Raw genomic sequence first — 19,945 nt, forward strand, 5'->3', positions numbered from 1 at the left:
GAAAATGGCTAATTGGGCCCAATCTGGACATTTTCACTTAGGGGTGTACTCCCTTTTGTTGCCAGCGGTTTAAACATTAATGGCTGTGTGTTGTGTTATTTTGAGGGGACAGCAAATGTACACTATTATACAAGCTATTACACAAGTACTGTAACTGCAACTAAATACTTTGTCTGCCAATATTACTAAAAGCTTTATGTAAATCTAATGGAAGGCAGACTTTGTGTAGGTTGGTTGGTAAGTGGAGAGGACTCACCGTTTTATACATGCGATACTGCAGATGGGACTTGGCACTGAACACCTTGTCGCAGCCCGAGAAGCCCAGTGGCTTGATGATCTGAGTCAGGAGGAGGAAGTCATTGAAAAGGAAGCCATAGAGCTCCTTGTTGCTCTTCGCCTTGTAGAGCTTGCCGCTGTGGAGGAACTTGCGTGGACCCAGGCAGTTAGTCACCGAGTTGAACACGAGTTGCTAAAAGAAAGGCGCCAAAGAAAAAGGGGGAGTAAATCTGCAATTGCATTTCATTTAACTTTTACTGAAGCAGAGAAGTTGGCTGGAAAACTGGTCATTAGTTTACAATGACAATCTAACACTGTTTGACTTTGTGTGTGTTACCTCAGACAGCCCCTCACACTGGACGTGGGTCTGGATCCACTCAAGCCGGTCAGAGTTCTCCTTCTCCCTGACGCCCTCGTTCACCTGGGAACACAGCTCCTCAGCTTTCTCCAGAGCTTGCTTCAAATGGCTGTGGTCTGGGTGGGCCTCCGGAGTGTTCTCCAGGATCTGAGCCGGAAAACAAAACATTGAGTTAAGTCCAAGGGCACGTGCGCTTGTGCACAAGTTAAATTATGCGTTAAGAATTAGTCAGAGGATGCATTTTATGTGATATGTAGAAGACTGTGCGCGGATCTGTGTGCGCACGCTAGATTTTGTGTTTTTTGCAGTTCGGTCATTTGCTTTTATTGCGTTTGTGCGTATAGGCTCAGTTTGCGGTGGTCAGACTGTGTGTTAGCGTACATTTTTGATGATGAGGGGGTAGCGCGTCACCCTTTGCATGGGTTTGAGGAGGAAACTGGACAGGGGCATTCCCTTGCAGCGTGGGTCCATGGCCAGTCTCTGTGGAGAAAAAGAACCAGTGTTCAGAACATAACCACTATTCTCCATGGGCCCCATTCAGATCACATCAACTATAAATATCATAAAGTCTCAAGAATAAAGACGCTGTGATCCCTCTAGAAACCAAGAACAGCTGTGTGGACGAGGCTTTTTAGAGCTGGCCAACGGAGGCGCATGAGCAAACCTGAAACGTGCTGATCAAAGGAAGTGTACTTCATTGGGAACACGCCCCCCTAGGGCATTTCCACATTACCTTGACGAAGTCCTTGAACTCCGGCACCTCGTCGGTCTTCTGCTGGATGAGCGTGGCACCGTTGAGTTGGCAGCTGCAGAAGCGGATGTAGGGCTGCATGTGGGGAAGCTGGGCCGTCAGGATGTCCCCGATCATCTTCACTGGCATCCGCTCGCCCGACATCTTCTTCCTCACCCTCAGGGCCCTGGTGAGAGGAACAGAAGAGAAGGGGTGGGTTTGGTAGTTCCATAGGTAATTTGCATAACTTGCTTTCACGGTGATCCACCTCAAAGGTTTTGGAGATCTCCCAAGGCACCAAGTGAAAACATCCAATGTCCCTAGCAAGCCAGGATCTTGGCAGTTTTAAATGGTGCTCCCTGTACTTTTCAACAAACAGCTGTATACAGAGTTACTGATGCGTAAGACATACATATACCATACACAAGACCATACAGTATACTGCAGTTAATAGTTAATTAATCTACAGTCATGACAACAAAACCAAAAGGGGCTAGAGGGCTTACTTGAGCAGCTTGATGTTGCACATGATCAGCTCCTTCCAGTTGACGAAGATCATGGCCACCTCTTTCTCCGTAAGCAGCTCCGATTCCAACAGAGGCTTCTGAAAGACCTGGCGAGGGCGACACTGACAGTGTTAACGTGGAACACTCCAGGTGTTGGTGTACAGACCTTTCAGCCGTGTCAGAGTGGGAATGTATCTCAAGGCGTGGTGGTTTCCCCCCTCACCACTTACGGGGAAACCATCGATGTGCGCGCCGTGGTTACCTCAGTGACGAGCTGCAGGTCGTTGACGTAGTTCTCCTCCGTGACGATGAGTTCGTGCGTGTAGCCTTGTCTCTTCCTCTCCACGGGGGTGAGCATGTCCAGCAGATGGAGGTCGGCGCACCCTGTGGGGCAGGACAACAGCCAGGGTCAGTCCCCGTCGGTGAGTCAAACACCAACAGCCACACTGGCACCCCTTTAAAATGTCCCTTCCCCTCAAAGCCATTAGGAGTAGCCCATCGCCGTGGTTGGACCCTGGGACTGTCGGTATTGAGAGGGTTATAAAGACTCTTGGACCCTGGGACTGTCGGTATTGAGAGGGTTATAAAGACTCTTGGACCCTGGGACTGTCGGTATTGAGAGGGTTATAAAGACTCTTGGACCCTGGGACTGTCGGTATTGAGAGGGTTATAAAGACTCACAACCGAAGCCTTGAAATATAATAAACTTAATATTAATAAATATAATATCCCCAAAATTAAATACAGGTTTCCCTATAAAGAAGTCAGCCACAGTTCCTAGATTTATCATGTAAATAATTCTTTACACTCTTGGCGCAAACATTTTCCACTTGACCACACAAAAGGAAAATAACACTTTTGGTTATGTACTGAGTGGTCAGTCTGTCGCTCAAGTAACCTAAACCTATGTTATAACAGTAAAGGAAACACACAAGTCTGTTGCCATTACGCTTTTTAATCATTATACACGTCATTTTCTATATTAAAGACGGCATGACACTTTTATTAAAGCTATTAATCGTTTGTATACATTTTTCTATTTATACATTCATTTGAGAAAAATGCTTCAGCAACCAAGTGCAACGATTACATTTTGGATTTGTTGTTGATTCATAACAGACCATAAGCAAGTCAGTTTATAGTCATATAGAGTATTGTACATACTTTAAGGGTAACTTGAATTTTTTTTGTGCTTCTCGAACACGAGTAAGTCATGGTGGGTCTGAAAGACCCATTGGAAGGTCCAACAAACCAATCATTGAGCAGCAGAACGCCAATACTGTCACATATGGTGGAACCAACTGAAACCAAACATATATACACATATACATATACATATACATATATATATATATAGAGACATACATATATACATATATATACACACATATACATATATATATGTATAAAAAGGCTGCATACAGGAATTCCATCTTTGCGTTTTAGAATAACAAGAAAATTACAATACTGTTGTGTGACAAATACAAACAAGTACAACTCAAATAATGATATGGTACCAGCACAATACTACCGTGTGTGTGTGTATACTGCTTTAAATGGATGACGCCATGCTTTTTCTTCTGTTTGAAAATAATACTTGTTCAAGGCCATAGATGTACAGCCTTAGAACGTGGTATTTCGCTCTGTTAAATTGACTACATAAAATACCAGTCTTAGTTTTAATATGTAAACATTGTTAAAAGGTATTATCAAGAGGGTATTATCATCATGTTTAGTAAATTCATATTCAGTTCAATCACATTTGTTTTTGTGAATGGGATTTTCTTGGCAAAATAACAGAGTAAAAGGAAAAACTAAATAGACATGTTGTTGCTTCAGTGTTTTAAAGGGTTAGTGCAACATTATGCCAACTTCAGATAAACACATGAAAAACATTTGTATGTCTCTGCCCACAGTCGGAAGGAAGTCGAATGTAGTTTTTGAAGCCATTGCCAACTAGAGTTAGATATTAATGAAAGTCTACAAGAACAGCAAGCATGCTCAAGAATGGCTCCAGAAACAATCTTAAACGTACTTCAACCTGCATACAAAGACACACAAACTAGTTTGTCTGACTTTGGGGGAGAAAAATAGGAAAGTGTTTAATTGCCAAAACGTTGCAATATACCTTTAATTCGGGCAACTGCATGAACTGTTAAAAGTCATGTCAGGAGGAGGAAAACAATGTCAATAGTACATAACCACATATATTTAAAACACTATGCATTATAATTGCATTCATATTTATAAAAATAGACGGTCATCTTATAGTGACCGGGGATATAGCGCTGTCCGACTCATGTAGCAGTTACACATCAGACTTCAATTGACATAAATCAAGGAGAAAACATGTAAACAAACTCAGGAAACTCAGGAATACAACAAATAGCCACTCCTTCTACTCTGTGAAAAATACAGTTTGAGGAGACAAGAATTAACTCGTTTGAGAATGATGAAATCCTTACTTTGCGTGTGCTATTCTCTCACGCTTACAAGCCTGTGCATGTGGTTTTACGACGGTACCTCACCCTCACCACTTCTGTGGCGGCTGTGCGCTATTTGGTTTGTGTCGATCAAAACCCAATGTCACAATACGCTACAGCAAAGTCGATGCCCCAGCACCTTGAAACAGTAAGATTCGTACAAAGAATGTTTGGTGTGAATATAAGAACATAGGTAGGTGTGTCCACTGTAAGCTTGCTTTGGAGCAGGTGAGATCTGGGTGTACGCTACAGTATGTTTAAAAATCACTCCCTCCAGCCTACGTCGTGAGCCCATGGGCTTTGGTGACCTTTGAAAACCTAGACTTTCCCATGGGGCAGCTTACTCATGATGAACCAATCCCGGGGCCCTGTCCGATGACCATCCAAGTTTGCCAATCCCCCATCCCACTCTGGTTTGTGCAGATCTGTAAGGTGTAAGCAATATGGTTACACCTATCCTCTTTCCTTCCAATCTGCAACTAAAAGGGGATATGGACAAAAGGGATTGGCTTTTGGGCCCGGGCACCGGTTTTCCTTGGGGGCCCCCTCTGATGCTGTGTCATGAATAGTGGGTCTTTCTGTGGAGCTGTGGGTTGGACGGGGGAGAGTTGGGAGGGGTTAGTAAGGGAGGACAGGGAGGAGCTTAACATCAAATGGCGTCCATTTGACTGATGAGCCAAACCGAATCGATGCTGATGGGTTAAAAAAAGGGCAGGATGACAAAAAATATGAGTTCACAGAAAGCCACAAAAGGACCCACTATCCAGTCTCCCATTAATTGATCATTTCAAGTATTTTTCTTTTTCTTTCAAATTTCCACAAAAAAAAAATCAAAATTAAAAACATTCCATTTTTAAGTAAATCGTTTTTAAAGAAGATATGGTGTAGGATGAAAGAAGTTGCTTGGCAATTTTGGCGAGTGCGTCTAAGAGTTCGAATATAAGGAGGTAATGGCCTGCTCTCGGCAGCTTGACTCTTCTAGCCCACAAGGCCAGGTGGCAATCATGTGGCAGTCACATGATCGGGGTGGCTGCATCTCCCATCATCCCGCGGGCAGTGTTTAGGGGATAGTGGGTCTCTTTGAGGACTTTCAAGGCTGAGTGGGAAATGGGCAACATATGATTCCTAGAAAGAGGAGGAGAACACAGCACATAAGCAAAAAACGGAAAACCAAAAACGGAAACAAACCAACAAGACAACACCAACGGAGGGGGTGACACAAAAAAGGAAAAAATTAAAAAACATGTGCAAGTAGACGAGCAAGGAGGACTAGATGGACGTCGGTGGCGGATGATGTTCACGGGACAACATGCGAGTGGCACAACAGATGGAGGTGGAGATTGATCATGCGCTACATGAAGGATGAGGCATCGCAGGACAACGACAGATTAGTGTGGTGGGAGGAGAGACTATACACACAGACAGATACACACACATCTATTGAACTGAGGATGATGCATGATCTGAAAGGTCTTCAAAGAGGGGCCCAGAGGTATCAGTATGGTCGATTGCCTATAGATTACACCCTTGTCAAACACTGTCGCATTTGATTTGATTCCAGAGGTTTCCAGGGGTTTTAGTTGAAATGAATTAGGTATTCAAAGAAAGTGAGAGGATACAAGAAAATCATATCTATACAAAGCAGGAATCAACATGGGAGAGTGTCAGTGGGTCTGTGTGTGCATGTTGTCTGTGCGTGTGCGTCTGTGTGTGCATGCGTCTGTGTGCGCACACGCGCATCTGCCTGCAAGAGATACAAAGGAATGGATTCACAGTACAGACTCTGACCTGCGTTGGTGTGTGTGCGCATCTATTGACTGTTGTGTGTTGATTCGATAATATTTCTGTTTAAGAGCCAGAGAATGGTGCAGCGTGTTCCTAAACTGCTTGATGTAGTTGTGTGAGAAGGAGACACGTGTGTGCATGCATGCAAGTGTGTGTGTTTGTGTGTATGGACAAAATAGAAACAGAGACCTGGGCAGCAGTGTGTTGTACTCACATTGTTGGCTCGGGTCGGTGTCTGTGGTCAGCTTGACGTAGTTGGAGGGGAAGAGGCCCACTGAGCCGTTCAGCTCGCCTTTCCACCAGTCAGGGTCGTCCCGGCTCAACACGTTGATGATCTGGCCCTTGCCAAATGGCAGCTCGTCGTCATTCTGGGCCATATAGTCGTACATGCCAATCACCTGACACACTGCTGGAGACAGAAAGACATGAAGGGCGAGTCAGAAGAATGACGGGGAGAGTCAGTCACCAACTGGAATGGAGTTGATGTCCAACAAGGCCCAAAAATGTCTGAAAGGATTGGATGGGTATTATAAAAGTTACTATGCAGGGAATTGTACATACAACTTACCGAAGCTTATGGTAGAGCTACTATCAGAGCAACCAGAGTTACTATATTTGACCTACCCAGTCCCCTAAAACTTAAACAAGCTACTAAGTGGCTAGTGGTTGTTTCTGGAAAGGACCGCACTATGATACAATTACTACAGTATTATTTTACCACACAGTCCTTTATTACAGAAAGTTAATATAAAGAATATTACAGCAACAAGAAAGATTGTTATAATAAGGAAAGGTAATCATAAAATGTTTTTTGGAAATAAATAGATGACTACGCAAAATATTACATAGTATGGTTATAGTTATTATAGCATTACAAATTATTTTAACAAGAATGTTGTCATAAAGACACAAAGTTATGTTAAAAAAAGAAATGATGTAATTATCAAGAATGTTATTATACAGTGCAGTCCATAATTATCATACATTTATTTGTATTGGTTCTGTAATCCAGCACCTGGGATTTAAAATGAGATTTAAAGTGCAGATTTTCAGAATTAATTTGAGGGCATTTATATTCATAAATTATAGTCCTTTATATGCAAAGATGGTCCACCCATTTTAGGAGAAAAACATAACCTTGAATACAATTCTCATATTTCGTATTTGTTTGCAATTCCTTTGCATTTCATTACTGCCTAGAGTCTGTGACCCATAGACAACACCAGATGGTGGGTATCTTCTCTGGTGATGCTCTGCCAAGCTTGAACTGCAGCCATCTTCAGTTCCTGTTTGTTTCAGGGCATTTCTGCCTTCCTTCAGTCTTGTTTTCAGCTTGTAAAATTCATGCTCAATTGGATTCAGATCAGGTGACTGACTTGGCCAGTCAAGAACGTACCCCTTGGCCCTAAAAAACACCTTGGTTGAGTGTTGTGCTTGGGGTCACTGTGCTGCTGCAGGGCAAAGTGGCGTCCAATGGGTTTTGAGGAATCTGGACGTATCTGAGAAGACAAGGATCTTCAAAACACTTCAGAATTCATCCATCTATGGCCCTCATCTTTAATGAAGATGAGTGAGCCAGTAGCAGTGGCAGCCAAACAGGCTCAATACCTAACACCCCCTTCACCTTGTTTCACAGATAAGTGTGGAGCGGAACTTTCTCACCAACGTACCTCTTGCATTCACTCTGGTACATGTTAATATGTCTCATCAGTCCACAATACCATTTTCCAGAACATTTTCATGCCATTTTGTTTGAGACTAACTGGTGTTTTATAGTATGGCCAGTGAAATCTTCTGCAAATAGTAGTGGCTGACACATCCACGCCTACCCCCGGAAAACTGTTCCTGATCTGTCTGACAGTTGTTTGTTGTTTTTTCATCATCATGGTGAGCATTCTTTGGTTCTGTAGAAGGCTTCCTTGGTCAACCAGGTCATATGCAGGTCTTTCTTCTTCGTATACAAGTGACTAAACATTAACAGCTCAGATGTACATGCAATGATGCAAACAAACACAGGTGCCTAATAAAGACAACTGTTAAGCCAAATGGCCAAATACACACACCTTGCTGGAGAGGGGGGGGGACTATGTGCAAAATGTGCAGCTATTTCTAAATGGTTTATTCAATATGTATGAAACTAACGGTTTGTGCTATAACCCCATCGTCATTGTATCATTTCAAATCCAAAGTGCTGAAAAACAAAGCCAGAACAAACAAAACTTGTATCACTGTCCCAATAATTACAGGCTGCACCGTAAGTAGAATTTTCACAGAATGGCTGCACAAGCAATGTTAGTACCCGTCATATGTTGAGTCAAGGAGGGGCCCCAAGGCCCAGCGGGGCCTCCGTCAGGTCCCTGCTCCTGGCCCCTACCTGCACTGGGCGTAGGCAGCTTGGGGGGCGTGGGCTCTGTGGGTGTGGTCTTACTGGTGCTGGGGCTCAGGAGCTTCACGTAGTTGGCCGGAAACCAGCCAATCTGACGCTTTTTCCCCCGGGCCTGGACCAATGAGAGGACTTACAAGCATGAGGACCAGAAAGGCACAGCAAGGTGATTTTTATAAGAAACACTGACAACATTTCAGAGGCTTTGGCAACAGTAGTGGAAGGACATGTACAACTCAATTCCTCTGCACTTTAAATTGAAGACTGTGGAAAGAGTTGGCGGAAAGAGGTGCGGGGCAACCTAAGAAGACACACTGGAGCCTTGATGAGGTTGAAGAGGGCTCAAGACAATATGCTAACCTAAAACAAGTGAGCCTTTGGCTACATTACAGAGAGTTCATTTTAGCTTGGCTTCATGGCATGTGTTTTGAAGTGGGAGCCCTTTATCATGAGTAAGAGATGCATTGATGACAATGTTAGTACCACCAAACCCTTTCTATCATCTTTTTCTCACGATTGCCCATTTCTCCCAGTGTCCACATATTACACCTGGAATTCTGGATGAATTCTAAAACAATAAATGTGTGATATCTCAAGTTCTTTTGAATGGAGCTTTAAATAGTTAAAAATGTAAAACTGTGTTGAATCAAAAAACAAAAAAAACACTGGAATAATGTTTTCTGTAGTAATCAAACAGATTAATCAGTATTCAAAATGCACAGCCTTATTGTCATATACAAATTATTATTTACATTATTGGACAATAGACAGGACCAGTGAAAAGTTCACATGAATGGGTGTGTCCAAACTTTTGACTGGCACTGTACATGAGCTCATTTATCGGCACGTGTCTACATATAAACACAGCTCAGCATTTCAACAACTCCTATGAAACAGATATTGAGAAGTGTTGAGGGACGCGGTGGTCTGACCTGCAGTTCTCCTTCCCACCAGCCCCCCGGGTTCTTCTTCCGGATGAGGATGAGCTGGCCGGGCGCTAGGGTGAGCTGCTCAGCCCCCGTGGCCGTGTACGGGGCAATGACCTGGGCTATCTCTGGCTTCTTCCCCAGGCTTCCCGTCTTCCCCGCGGGCCCCAGTCCCTGGAGGGGAGAGAGCTGGTATTACTGGAAGGGCAGGTGTTCCCGGTAAAATGTAACTAGACACGGTTTAATGTTCCACATTCACGGTGAACACTTGGTTACAATATGAGAGAATTTGGTTATAGTGGTAGATTTTATTTTATTACCTCAGAGTCCTTGGGTTTGACATAGTTAGACGGGAATACCCCTGTCTTGCCCGAGACCACGCCCGTCCACCAGTCGCCCTCTTTCTTGGTGACAACGATGACGTCGCCCTGCTGGAAGGTCAGGTCGCCCTGCTCGTTGCTCTCATAAGTGTACATGGCTATGTATTCTGGGTAACACAAACCGATATTTGTCAACTCTGACCTGGTTTGATCTAAAGGGATAGAGTAAATGGGAAATGCTGTGTTCCACGATGAGCTGTAGGTGCCCTGTATTACATTGTACATTTTCAACAAGTACTTTTGCAGTCCTAAAATGCATGCACCCTAGGTTTAGGAGTGCATAGGTATTCAGTTGGTTGGTTATTCTGGGCTGTGTGCGCGTTTGTACCTTCTCCTGGGTCCATGGGCTTGGTGGGAGACGGGGTGGGTCTCTTCATGCTGGGGGGGCTGTCAGACGAGCCAGACTCAATGCTGCAGAGTGGCAGCACAGAGTCAGATGGTAGCTGATATAACAATGAGGCAGACAGGCATACGCAACCGACCACTGAGGTTCTCATAATAAGCCTTTTCACTATGTGAATCCATTTATCTATAGGTGGAATCCCTTAGAAACTGAGTGGTTTTGATAACATGAGGACATAAAATCACTTGACATAGTACATCATTTTCAGGCCCTGTTTTGGCATAACAGCACCAGTTTTACAAGTACATCTTTAACCGGCTGGAACTGGCATGTTAGATTTGGGTTAGACTGAACCTACCGGTTGGTAAACCTGCAGAAAGAGTATTTGGCAACTATGTTTTGCAGGATGTCCTTGCTTAATAACTTAATAACCACAAAGGTCTTTTTTGTAACGATTTGAGAATTTCATGGATTAGTAATAATGTGGAACATGTTATAATTACTATACATAAAAAGTCATTGATAAATGGGACTTAGGGGAGGGAGAGTTTCATCCCTATTCTCCTCACCTCATGGACTTGCGTACAGGGCCAGAGATGAGCTTGACATAGGACTTGGGGAACCAGCCCCGCTGGCCCTGCACCTCACCGAACCACCACATGTCTTGCTGCTCCAGGACCGTGATCACGTCGCTCTTGTTGAAGTTGAGGTGGTTGTCCTTCTTGGCCCGCCACGGGTACAGAGCTTGAGCCTGCAAACCCTCCACTTTCTCACCCTGCAGAAAAGAGATAAATGGCAAAAGAAATATATGAGGGATGGACAGACAAGCAGAGTTAAGGTGCAATATATTGTTTTACTGTGACAGAAAAGGAAAAGGTAACTAATTGGATGACCATTCCAGAAAACCCAGTGTCTGTATTTTAACCACTTCCGTGTAGCCTTGGCTGGGTAAACTGTCCAAGGTCCCATGCAGACTATGCTGGTTTACTGTTTAATTTTCCTATATTTGCCTCTATTTGCCCTCAATCCGAACAAATCTGCCAGTCCCAGCCAATGAGAAGCATCCCCATAACACGATGCTGCCAACACCACAGGCAGTGTTTCAAGGGAGATGAGCAGTGTTTGTTTTGCACTAAATCTACTTAATGTACCTGAAAACTAAATCTAATGTACCTGTCCCAGGACTGGCGACGGAGAGGAGCCTGTCAGGGTGGCAGGGGTGAAGGCAGAACGCTGGCGCAGTTGGCCTCCAGGCCCGGCGCTCGGCACAGAGAGAGACGGTTGTGTGGGCCATGCGTCCCAGCCCTCCCCGGTCTCAGTCTTATCCACAGAACTGGTGGACGGCCATCTGATCAAAAATCAAATTATTCTTTCAATAATAACTAAGACACTGAAGAACACTTTCATTACATTGAAGGTTGATTTGAAGGAAGTCTGAAGCGGTCACTCACGTGGTGCTGAAGTCTGCCCAATTACTGGATGCTGAGGAGGAGGAAGAGGCGGGGCCAGGGGCGGGAGGAGCAGTCGGCGGGGGAGGCGTGGCCATTGGCTGGTTGGGTGGCGTGGGTGTGGTGGAGGCAGTGGTGGGTGTGAGACGCGAGGCCAGTTTGGACGCGGCATTTGTTACAGCGGCGCTGGCCCGCAGGCTCACAGGAACCTCCGACTCAGGGATCTTTTCGGCGTAGTTGGCGGGGAACCAGCCCGTCTTCCCCTTCAGCTCACCACCCAGCCAGCCCGGCTCGCCTGTCTGAGACTCGTCCACCTGGGGGTTCAAGGTCAGAATTTAGCCCAACACTATTGCTCTATCGAAACAACAAGGACCAGACAAATACTATAACAAGAATGAATGGAACAGACAATCCCAATTCAGTCAATATTCTGTGATGAGTGAACTGGGTTATCCCAATAGGTACCTTCCTGTACTTCTATTTCTGTGCCGAGAACTACCCACAACCCCAGCCCTCAGGGACTGACTAACACACTGGAACTTTAGCGTTAACCAGCTACAATAGCTTTGTTCTTCCTTGGTGAAAAGGAACTGAACTCACTGAAAAGATATCAAACTGACCCCAACTGAGAGACGACCCAAGTCATTTGGGATGGGTCGGCTATTCCTTGATTGAAAACATACAACAGAGCGGACGGACACATTTTGTAATGGATGCTGGTGATACACAATACAATATCACCGCTCACCTTCCAAGCATGCGGAGGGTCGTGGAGAGAAGCTGAGAGAGGGAAGTGCATGGGATGGTTGCGATAAGAGAACGCTCTGTGAATTGGGATCAAATGCCAGTCTCAACCTCTGCAGCTAACAAGCTGCTTCATCCAGTATATGACGTAGAGGCACTCTTGTAATGATTCATTATCATTCGTCCTTTAAGAACAAGTGTGTGTCCTCATAATATACTGACAGACAACCACATACATGCAAACACCTATTTAGGGGCCTGATTCCTACAGATATCTCGGCAGTCAGACTTCTTGCAGCCATTTTAAATGGATGGCTTCTTGCGGCCATTGAAAACCCTCACATTTTCGATGGAGTTTTTTTTTTACACCAGGTTTTCCCCTAGATTTTTTTTTAAGCCATCCATTTAAATTTCATGGCACCTCCATCTCATAAGCGTCTGAATATTCTGGATTTTTAAAAGGATGCCATCCAAATACACACCATTTTCCTGAACCAATTGGTTGATTTGAAAAATGCTCTACTCAAACTAAATGTACCATATATGAATAACGATGAAAAACGTTTTGTTCAACTTTTATAAACCAGAAAAGGAACCAGGACAGCCCAGTTCAGCCAGCCTGCAATTTAGCAATAAATGTTGTTACCCTCACTGGATTCGAACCTGGGTCTCCCACAAGAGGGGACTGTGTCTTTAACCATTACACCACAGTGCTATATGTTTCACCAGTGTCACTTTGTCACACATTAACGTCACGCCAAGTTTGAATATTTTGCTAGCCACCATTAAGAATTCTGTTGACTAAAGTTTCTTATTAAATTTACCTCCACCACAAACAGCGTCTATGAAATGTATGGCTTTTGCCACTGGCCGTTTTTCAGCTTATTAGCCAGTAATAGACTAGTATCTAACTTACTAGAACTTAACACAGCCAAAGCCATTTCAAGGTACAAAAACATTAGTTTTTCTTTCATTCGTTAATGACATTGATACAATAATTATAATTTGCTTTAACTGTGATGAGATTCAAATGTGGGACCTTTTGGTTGCAAGTCTGTGTCTCTAACCACTACGCTATTTAACAAAGGCTAGTCAGTCACTCAGTCAGTAAGAGACAGTCCCTCTTCTTGGCCGGCTCTGCTTACGTGGTCCAGCAAGAACCACAACAACGTTGGTTTAATTCATTCTGAAAGAGGCTAAATTCAACACTTCAACCCATTGTAATGTTGGAGGATTGTGTTGTATAGAACCTTAATTGAAGACAACACCCTGATCTACGGCTGCACTGACTGTGATGGAACTGTGTGAGGGTATGGTTCAAGCTCCCGGTCAGCATTCTGCAAATTAGTGATTACATTTGCTTGCATGCACATTTAAATGAAACATTATCAACTGTCAGTGATTTACGGCAACAATCACACAGCTGTGACTAAGTTGACAAAATAGATAAATTAAGGTCAGTAACAAGACCAGCAACGTTCAGACTAAACTGAATGATAAGAAACAAATTATACCAGATATTGACAGTGGCTAATGTTCAACTTGATGAAAATGAGAAACAAATATTGGGATATATAATAATTTGGCAAGATTCTAATGTTTATGATTTAAACATGCATAGAGAGAAAGGGGCATCAAATCTATATAAAGTAAAATGTAAACGTGCGTAATTGAGGTTGGAATCAGCTCCCAAAGTGCTTCTAAAATGACATAGTAGACATGAAACATGAGGTGGACAAAGGAGAGCAAGTGTTGGAATCACAGCCTGCACTTACCCACTCCCCTTTAACCTTCAGGTAGAGTGAGCAAAAGTAGGAGAGAGTCATGAATAAATGTTAATACTCATTCACGTGCCACACTCACCCCACCCCACCTACCTCACCCACCCCACCTACCTCACCCACCCCACCTACCTCACCCACCCCACCTACCTCACCCACCCCACCCACCCCACCTACCTCACGTCACCTACCGCACTAATTGAGGCCCTGGTTAATATTAATTCATCACTCATCAAACCTCCATACCCTAACATAAAAAAGTAACTTTTAGAGCTTATTTTCTACGATTCAGTCCACCCACTCACTTTGGCCAGAGTGATTGGCACCTAGCATCTCACCATGACAATGTCTCCGGGGGTGATGGTGATCTCGTCGTGACTGCGGGCATCAAAGGGGTATAGAGCCCGGTAGAAAGCCACCTTGACCATGTCCTGGTTGAAACCCGTCACCGGCATCTTGTCTGCGGTGGCGAGAGGGAAGAAAATACCACATTTCACGAATCAGATTTCTCTGTCACACACAGTCATCATGTTTTTAAGTAGGTATTTAAGAACAAATTAAAATGTCCCTAAAACGTCATATGTATGTATGCGTTACTGGACCGACAGAGGCTGAACACACAGCGTGATGGATTTGGACCCATTCTGCTCCAGCATAATATCCACTACAGCTGAAACTGTGCTATATTTAATAAACCACATAGGTAGGCTCCTTAGAGATTTTTGCCGGACCGTGTAAGCGGAGCCGGTCAAGAAGAACGAATGCGACCGACCGAGCGAACGAGTGACCCTTGTTAAATAGCGTAGTGGTTAGAGAAGCGGACCTGTGAACTATAGGTCCCGAGTTCATATCTCCTTGCAGAATAAGTACGCATTATGAATTATTCCGTATAGACAAAAACTTTGCTGGCTAAAACCAGTATTTACATTATCGTAAGCTTGAAGTAAAACAGCTTACGGTTATATTGCGACTGTTTCTGGGGGATCTACGAAGTACGCATCCGTGTATGCGGTTTGGGTCAGGATAGACAAACACATTTGCTGGCTACAAGATACATTAGTTACGTTATAGTAAGCCTTAACTTAAACTGTATATGGTTATATTGCGACTGTTTCTGGCATGGAAAAGTTCATCTTCAGTCTCGCTAGCAATTGCTCAATTCTTATGACAATTCCAGTAAGTTAGTAGATACAGGTAAAGCTTATTAATGGCTAATATGCGGTTAAAACGGCCAGTGGCAAACGAAATTTAGACGCTAATTGTGGTGGAGGTAAACTTAGTAATAAACGTTAGTCAGTTTAACTGTATCAATGTCGTTCACAAATAGCTAATTAACTATTAAAATGACCAGTGGCAAAAGAGAATAGAGACAAGAGGCTATACTGACACCAGGCAAATGTACAGCTCGATGGTGTAGAGGTTAACGAGACGACCTTCCACGTGTGGGCGACCTGGGTTCGAATCTCAAGTATGGCAACACTTTCTATTGCGGGCCCACTGAACCAGGCTTTAAAATGATTATGATTATTATTTTGAAACGTACCGCCCGTGGGCCATGGACTCTGGTTCATGGGTTTCCCTGGCTCAGGCTGTTGCATGAACAGCTTGTTGAGTTTGTCCTGCATGTCCTTCTTAGTGCGCCCCTCCTCCTCGCTCACTCGCTTCATCCAGGGCTGGGGGGGCGGGGTGGGGGCCTCCACCTTCCCTTCTTCCTTCCAGGCCAGTCCCTCGTCGGTGGCCGACAACCTGGAGAGAGGGTGTTGGAGGGTAAAGTCTCGACTGGATCACAGCGGCAGCGCCACATCCCCAAACCCCCTCAGGAAACGAAAGGACCAGTCGTCCGTGTGACACGCACGCACTGTCCGGCGTGCGCAAAGACATCCAAAAACAGACGCAAACAGTGCACAGGCAAGCGCCCCCGAATACAGGCCCACTCTAAAACACACAGCAGATATTTCAGCATTTGTTATTATCAGTCGACAACAGCCCTACTGACTGACAAGGCCATCTAAATGTGCACATGGATGGTAGAGAGACTAAATACAATTCTCTACGTCATTCTTCCATCATGAGCAAATTCAACAACCGTTGTCCAATTACAGTAGGCCTGTTGAGTTCTGGTGGACGGTGCCGTCTGAACCCACCTGCCATCTATGAGCTCGGCAGACTTTGCCCTCTCCTGGGCGTTGCCATGGATGTCTCCCTCCAGGTGGTCCTTCTGCTTTTGCCTCTGCTGTTTGCTGTGGATCTCTCGGAGCTCCTGCAAGGCAGCGTGGGATAGAGGAGGACCGGTGAGGGGAAGTGTGGGCGGGTTCGCTGGGACTCAACACAACACTCACAGTGAGGCGTCAGCCATTTGTGCCCTGCAAGCGCCTTTAAAATCCCAGCCGAGCTCAGTCCCCAGATAGAAAGTCTGCGTTTAGGCTATGGCTTCTCTCCTCTGGCCCTTGAATTAATGCGAGGCTATTGATTCCACTGTCATTGCCGATTGGTCGGATTTGTGGTTTGGGGGGCGGGAACACTTGCACAAAACACGGCCACACGCCGCAATGTGTTCATGGGAGTCGGACAGCTCTCGGGTCAGGCGAGCGCTGCACATGAACCACTGCAGGGGGGTTAAATGAGCCCTGGCTACCACGGCAACATGGACAGCGGAACTGGAAGCTTGAAGAGTTTCATTGCTCTGGGGTGAAGTTTCCTCTAGGTACAGATCTAGGGTCAGCTTCCCCTCACCTTAACTTAAGGGTATTTCAAACAAATTACAAAATGGCAGATCGGTGTCATTGCCCAGTAAGCAGCCCATGGGCAAAGTTTGAAAGGAACCCATGTTTTGGTTTAGTTTCCCTGGCACTGTTCCAAAATGACAACCGTGTAGCACGCGGCACAAATCCAGAGACCACTAGGAATATTTTAGCTCATTCCTGTCATAGTTTAACAGTTTGCAGAGCAGGACACCACTGTGGCATTTAGCCATTCGGGCAAACTCTCTTCAATCATCAGTGTCCTCAAAATGCTAAACTGACCCAAGATCAGCATCGAGGAGCAACTTCACCCTACTCCAGTTTGAGCACCAAAAGGAAACACTACTGGTTAAAGTGGCGCCCGCCAATCACGGAGAGTGTTCTTAGGATCAGTCAAAGGAGTTAAGAAACGAAAATAGGAAAATCACAAGGGTCATATAAGTAGGTCTAAATCAAACCCAGCCATTTTAAAGGTGTACAGAAAGTCCTAATGTTCAGTCGATTAAACTGTGAAAGGTTACTATGACTAGCAATGCAAATGCTACGTTACTGTACAGCTGCATTGGGCAATAGTGTTCATGTCTAATACGAGGGAGGGACCACACATTCGTGTCAAAAGAGCTTGAGAAATGTAGGCCTTGAGTACTGCACACAACTACGTCCACTTTAGTCATAGTGACTGCTGGGTAACGTAGTCCAGTGTTAAAGAGCACACCGCACACACCCCAAAGACCCCCGTTAAAAACCATGCGTTGTCAGACACCATGCAACCAAAGGTTTCCCCTTCACCTTTTAGGTAAAGTCGGCATGCCACAAACATGTAAGGCTGGAGAACATGAAGAGGTTCAAGAAAGCTAGAATTGTTAAGTACATGGTTAACATGGGGAGACTCACGCCTGACTGACTTCCGTTATATATTCTCACAAATACAACTAGTTGTTTTTAATTATCAAGTCCCGTTTAGCCCATTTTCACCCCATTTCGTAATTTCCAATTGGTTATTATAGCCTTGACTCCAATTCCAGTTTTGGGAGTTGAAATATACCGCAACCAGGATTAGAACAGCTGCCAGCAACGGCACACCATTTCCGCGAGGCCGACACGAAGACCACTATGGCACCCGATTCAAAACAGACAATTCCCTTTTTCATTTGTTCTCATATTTCCAAACGCCATTGATAAAAGACAACTGAACCTGGTTCTTTATATACCATGGGCAAAACACCCCAGTTCACTATTAAACACAAAATCACTAACAATAGGGACACTCACCCGGTAGAAAGACTGTTGCCGGTCAAATGCACCGGTCAAATGTGCTGTATTTATTCTTGTCCTCCTGCCATGCAATTAACTAAAGGCATTTTATTTTAAATTGTTTAACCACACAGTGTGCCATGGTGGTTGTGTGGAGCGTGCCTTCCAGTTGGCCTAACATTTCAATACACGCTCCCTAAGAGGTCACTGTTGTCTTCTCGCCACAGAGTAACTGAAACGACCAGGCCTGACAGCAGAAATATCTGGAAGAGCTGAGAGATGAACACAGTTGGAACATTGCTTGCACTGAGCGAACTGAAACGGCGTGCCAACAAGGCTTACACACACGGCGGATCGGCACACTGAACGGACCCGCGTCCCATCCTACCTAGCGTGAACCTTGGCCTCTGCCATTCGTTCTAGGCAGTACGCATGCGTGGGTACTGGTTACTAGTTTAGACGGGGGTTTAGGAATGAGATGTGCTCTATGGCGTCACCCAGAAGATGGAGGGCGAAATTAGGTGGCTGCCTTTTGTTAACTCGGTGCAGGGCTACCAAGGCTAAAGCTAACGACGCTGAAGCGGGGGGGGGGCAGAGCTGCTTGCTTTGACCGGCCCTTCAAAGGAAGCTGAGGAGTAGGTTGGGGGGAGAGGTGGGAGAGCGCAGGGAGGAGGGCGTGGAGGAGGAGGAGGCAACAGGGACACCTGGAGGTAGGAGTGTATATGCTGCAGACAGGCCAGGAGGGCCGAGAGACAGTCCAGCAGCGTCTGGTCCGCCGAGCCGCCCTCGGACTGAAAAGAGACACACAGGGACCCCAGGGTCAAGGGTCAGATGGAGCAGTAGCAGCAGTAATGGCGGTGTCACCCTGGTCAACGCCTGGGTCGCTGGCATTGGGCACCAAACAAAGAAAAACACTGAAGTGAGAAAAAGAAAATAAATCAACCCGCAACCCTGACTTGGTGGCGTAACATACCCATGTGTCAGTCTATGAAGTCAGCCCAAACCCCTATGCAGAACTCTTCTTCCAACACAACCCACGTAGCCCAATATATCCTTTAACACTTCGGACCAAGCCGTCCCGAGACGCTCTCGGCCGGTTGCTCGGACCGTGCAGTGAACGGACAATGTGAACAACGCACACCAAGGCAGTACAGGTTAGGTTGGCCCTGTAGTGTGACCTGGGTATTATTTTCATTCACACTTGACTTATTTAGTACAACGTCTTCCTTTGTTAGCATTGGGTTTCAGATCGGCTTAGTAACAACAACAACAACACATCGAGTTAATCAGGCTGGTCGTTATTCTCCAGATGGGTGCGTTATTGAAGAGCGTCTTGCGGGGGGCAGTGGTGCTGGTGAATGGACTACCTGTCGCCCCCTCTGCTCCTCCAGAAGCAGGTCCAGATGGAGGCCCTCTAGTCGGGCAGCGTGACCCTCATAAAACGCAGCCAGAGACTGGACACGTGGATAGATGGGCGCGGGCAGAGGCGGGTGGGCAGGGGCACAGGGGGGCAAGGCGAAGGGCAGCCAAGCCACACGGGTGAGACGGGGGTGGCAGGGCGGGGCGACAGAGTGAGTAACAGTCAGATACAGTGAGAGAACAGTAAAGACCCCAACTTCCCTGCTCTTAGCAACAGATCAGCATCCCTGCCCCCAATCGCAACCTTAAACGTTGCTCAACAGACCCAAGAGCTATAGCAACATTTAACGAAGGCCCTAGTGTCTGCTGGTTTTCTTTCAACTGGTGTCCAATTACGACCTAGACAACCAGGTTAGGGAGGAGTTTGTGACAAATTAGAGATCTTCCT

The 19,945-nt window shown here is 45.4% G+C and overlaps 1 protein-coding gene across 12 annotated transcripts in view; it reads right to left on the reverse strand.

Annotated features, from left to right (window-relative positions):
- itsn1 (intersectin 1 (SH3 domain protein)) overlaps positions 1–19,945 on the reverse strand; it is a 50,878-nt gene that overhangs the window by 7,462 nt on the left and 23,471 nt on the right. Inside the window, exons 17-36 of one of the 12 annotated variants that reach the window (XM_034289872.1) lie at positions 19,506–19,592; positions 18,843–18,929; positions 16,288–16,403; positions 15,687–15,889; positions 14,482–14,603; positions 14,138–14,152; positions 11,622–11,932; positions 11,344–11,518; positions 10,740–10,945; positions 10,156–10,238; positions 9,768–9,934; positions 9,454–9,621; positions 8,438–8,636; positions 6,353–6,547; positions 2,133–2,254; positions 1,871–1,977; positions 1,368–1,551; positions 1,016–1,114; positions 614–781; positions 257–469 (exon numbers count right to left, since the gene is read on the reverse strand). In XM_034289872.1, coding sequence (XP_034145763.1) covers positions 257–469; positions 614–781; positions 1,016–1,114; positions 1,368–1,551; positions 1,871–1,977; positions 2,133–2,254; positions 6,353–6,547; positions 8,438–8,636; positions 9,454–9,621; positions 9,768–9,934; positions 10,156–10,238; positions 10,740–10,945; positions 11,344–11,518; positions 11,622–11,932; positions 14,138–14,152; positions 14,482–14,603; positions 15,687–15,889; positions 16,288–16,403; positions 18,843–18,929; positions 19,506–19,592 — 3,027 coding nt within the window. Of the gene's footprint in view, positions 1–256; positions 470–613; positions 782–1,015; positions 1,115–1,367; positions 1,552–1,870; positions 1,978–2,132; positions 2,255–2,809; positions 5,479–6,352; positions 6,548–7,096; positions 8,330–8,437; positions 8,637–9,453; positions 9,622–9,767; positions 9,980–10,155; positions 10,239–10,739; positions 10,946–11,343; positions 11,519–11,621; positions 11,933–14,137; positions 14,153–14,481; positions 14,604–15,686; positions 15,890–16,287; positions 16,404–18,842; positions 18,930–19,505; positions 19,593–19,945 lie in introns of those variants that run through there. The other 11 variants (XM_034289870.1, XM_034289874.1, XM_034289875.1 and 8 more) reach the window with 11 other exon arrangements.

The sequence above is a fragment of the Esox lucius genome, chromosome 22 (genome assembly GCF_011004845.1).
Source record: "Esox lucius isolate fEsoLuc1 chromosome 22, fEsoLuc1.pri, whole genome shotgun sequence".
NCBI classification, from domain to species: domain Eukaryota; kingdom Metazoa; phylum Chordata; class Actinopteri; order Esociformes; family Esocidae; genus Esox; species Esox lucius.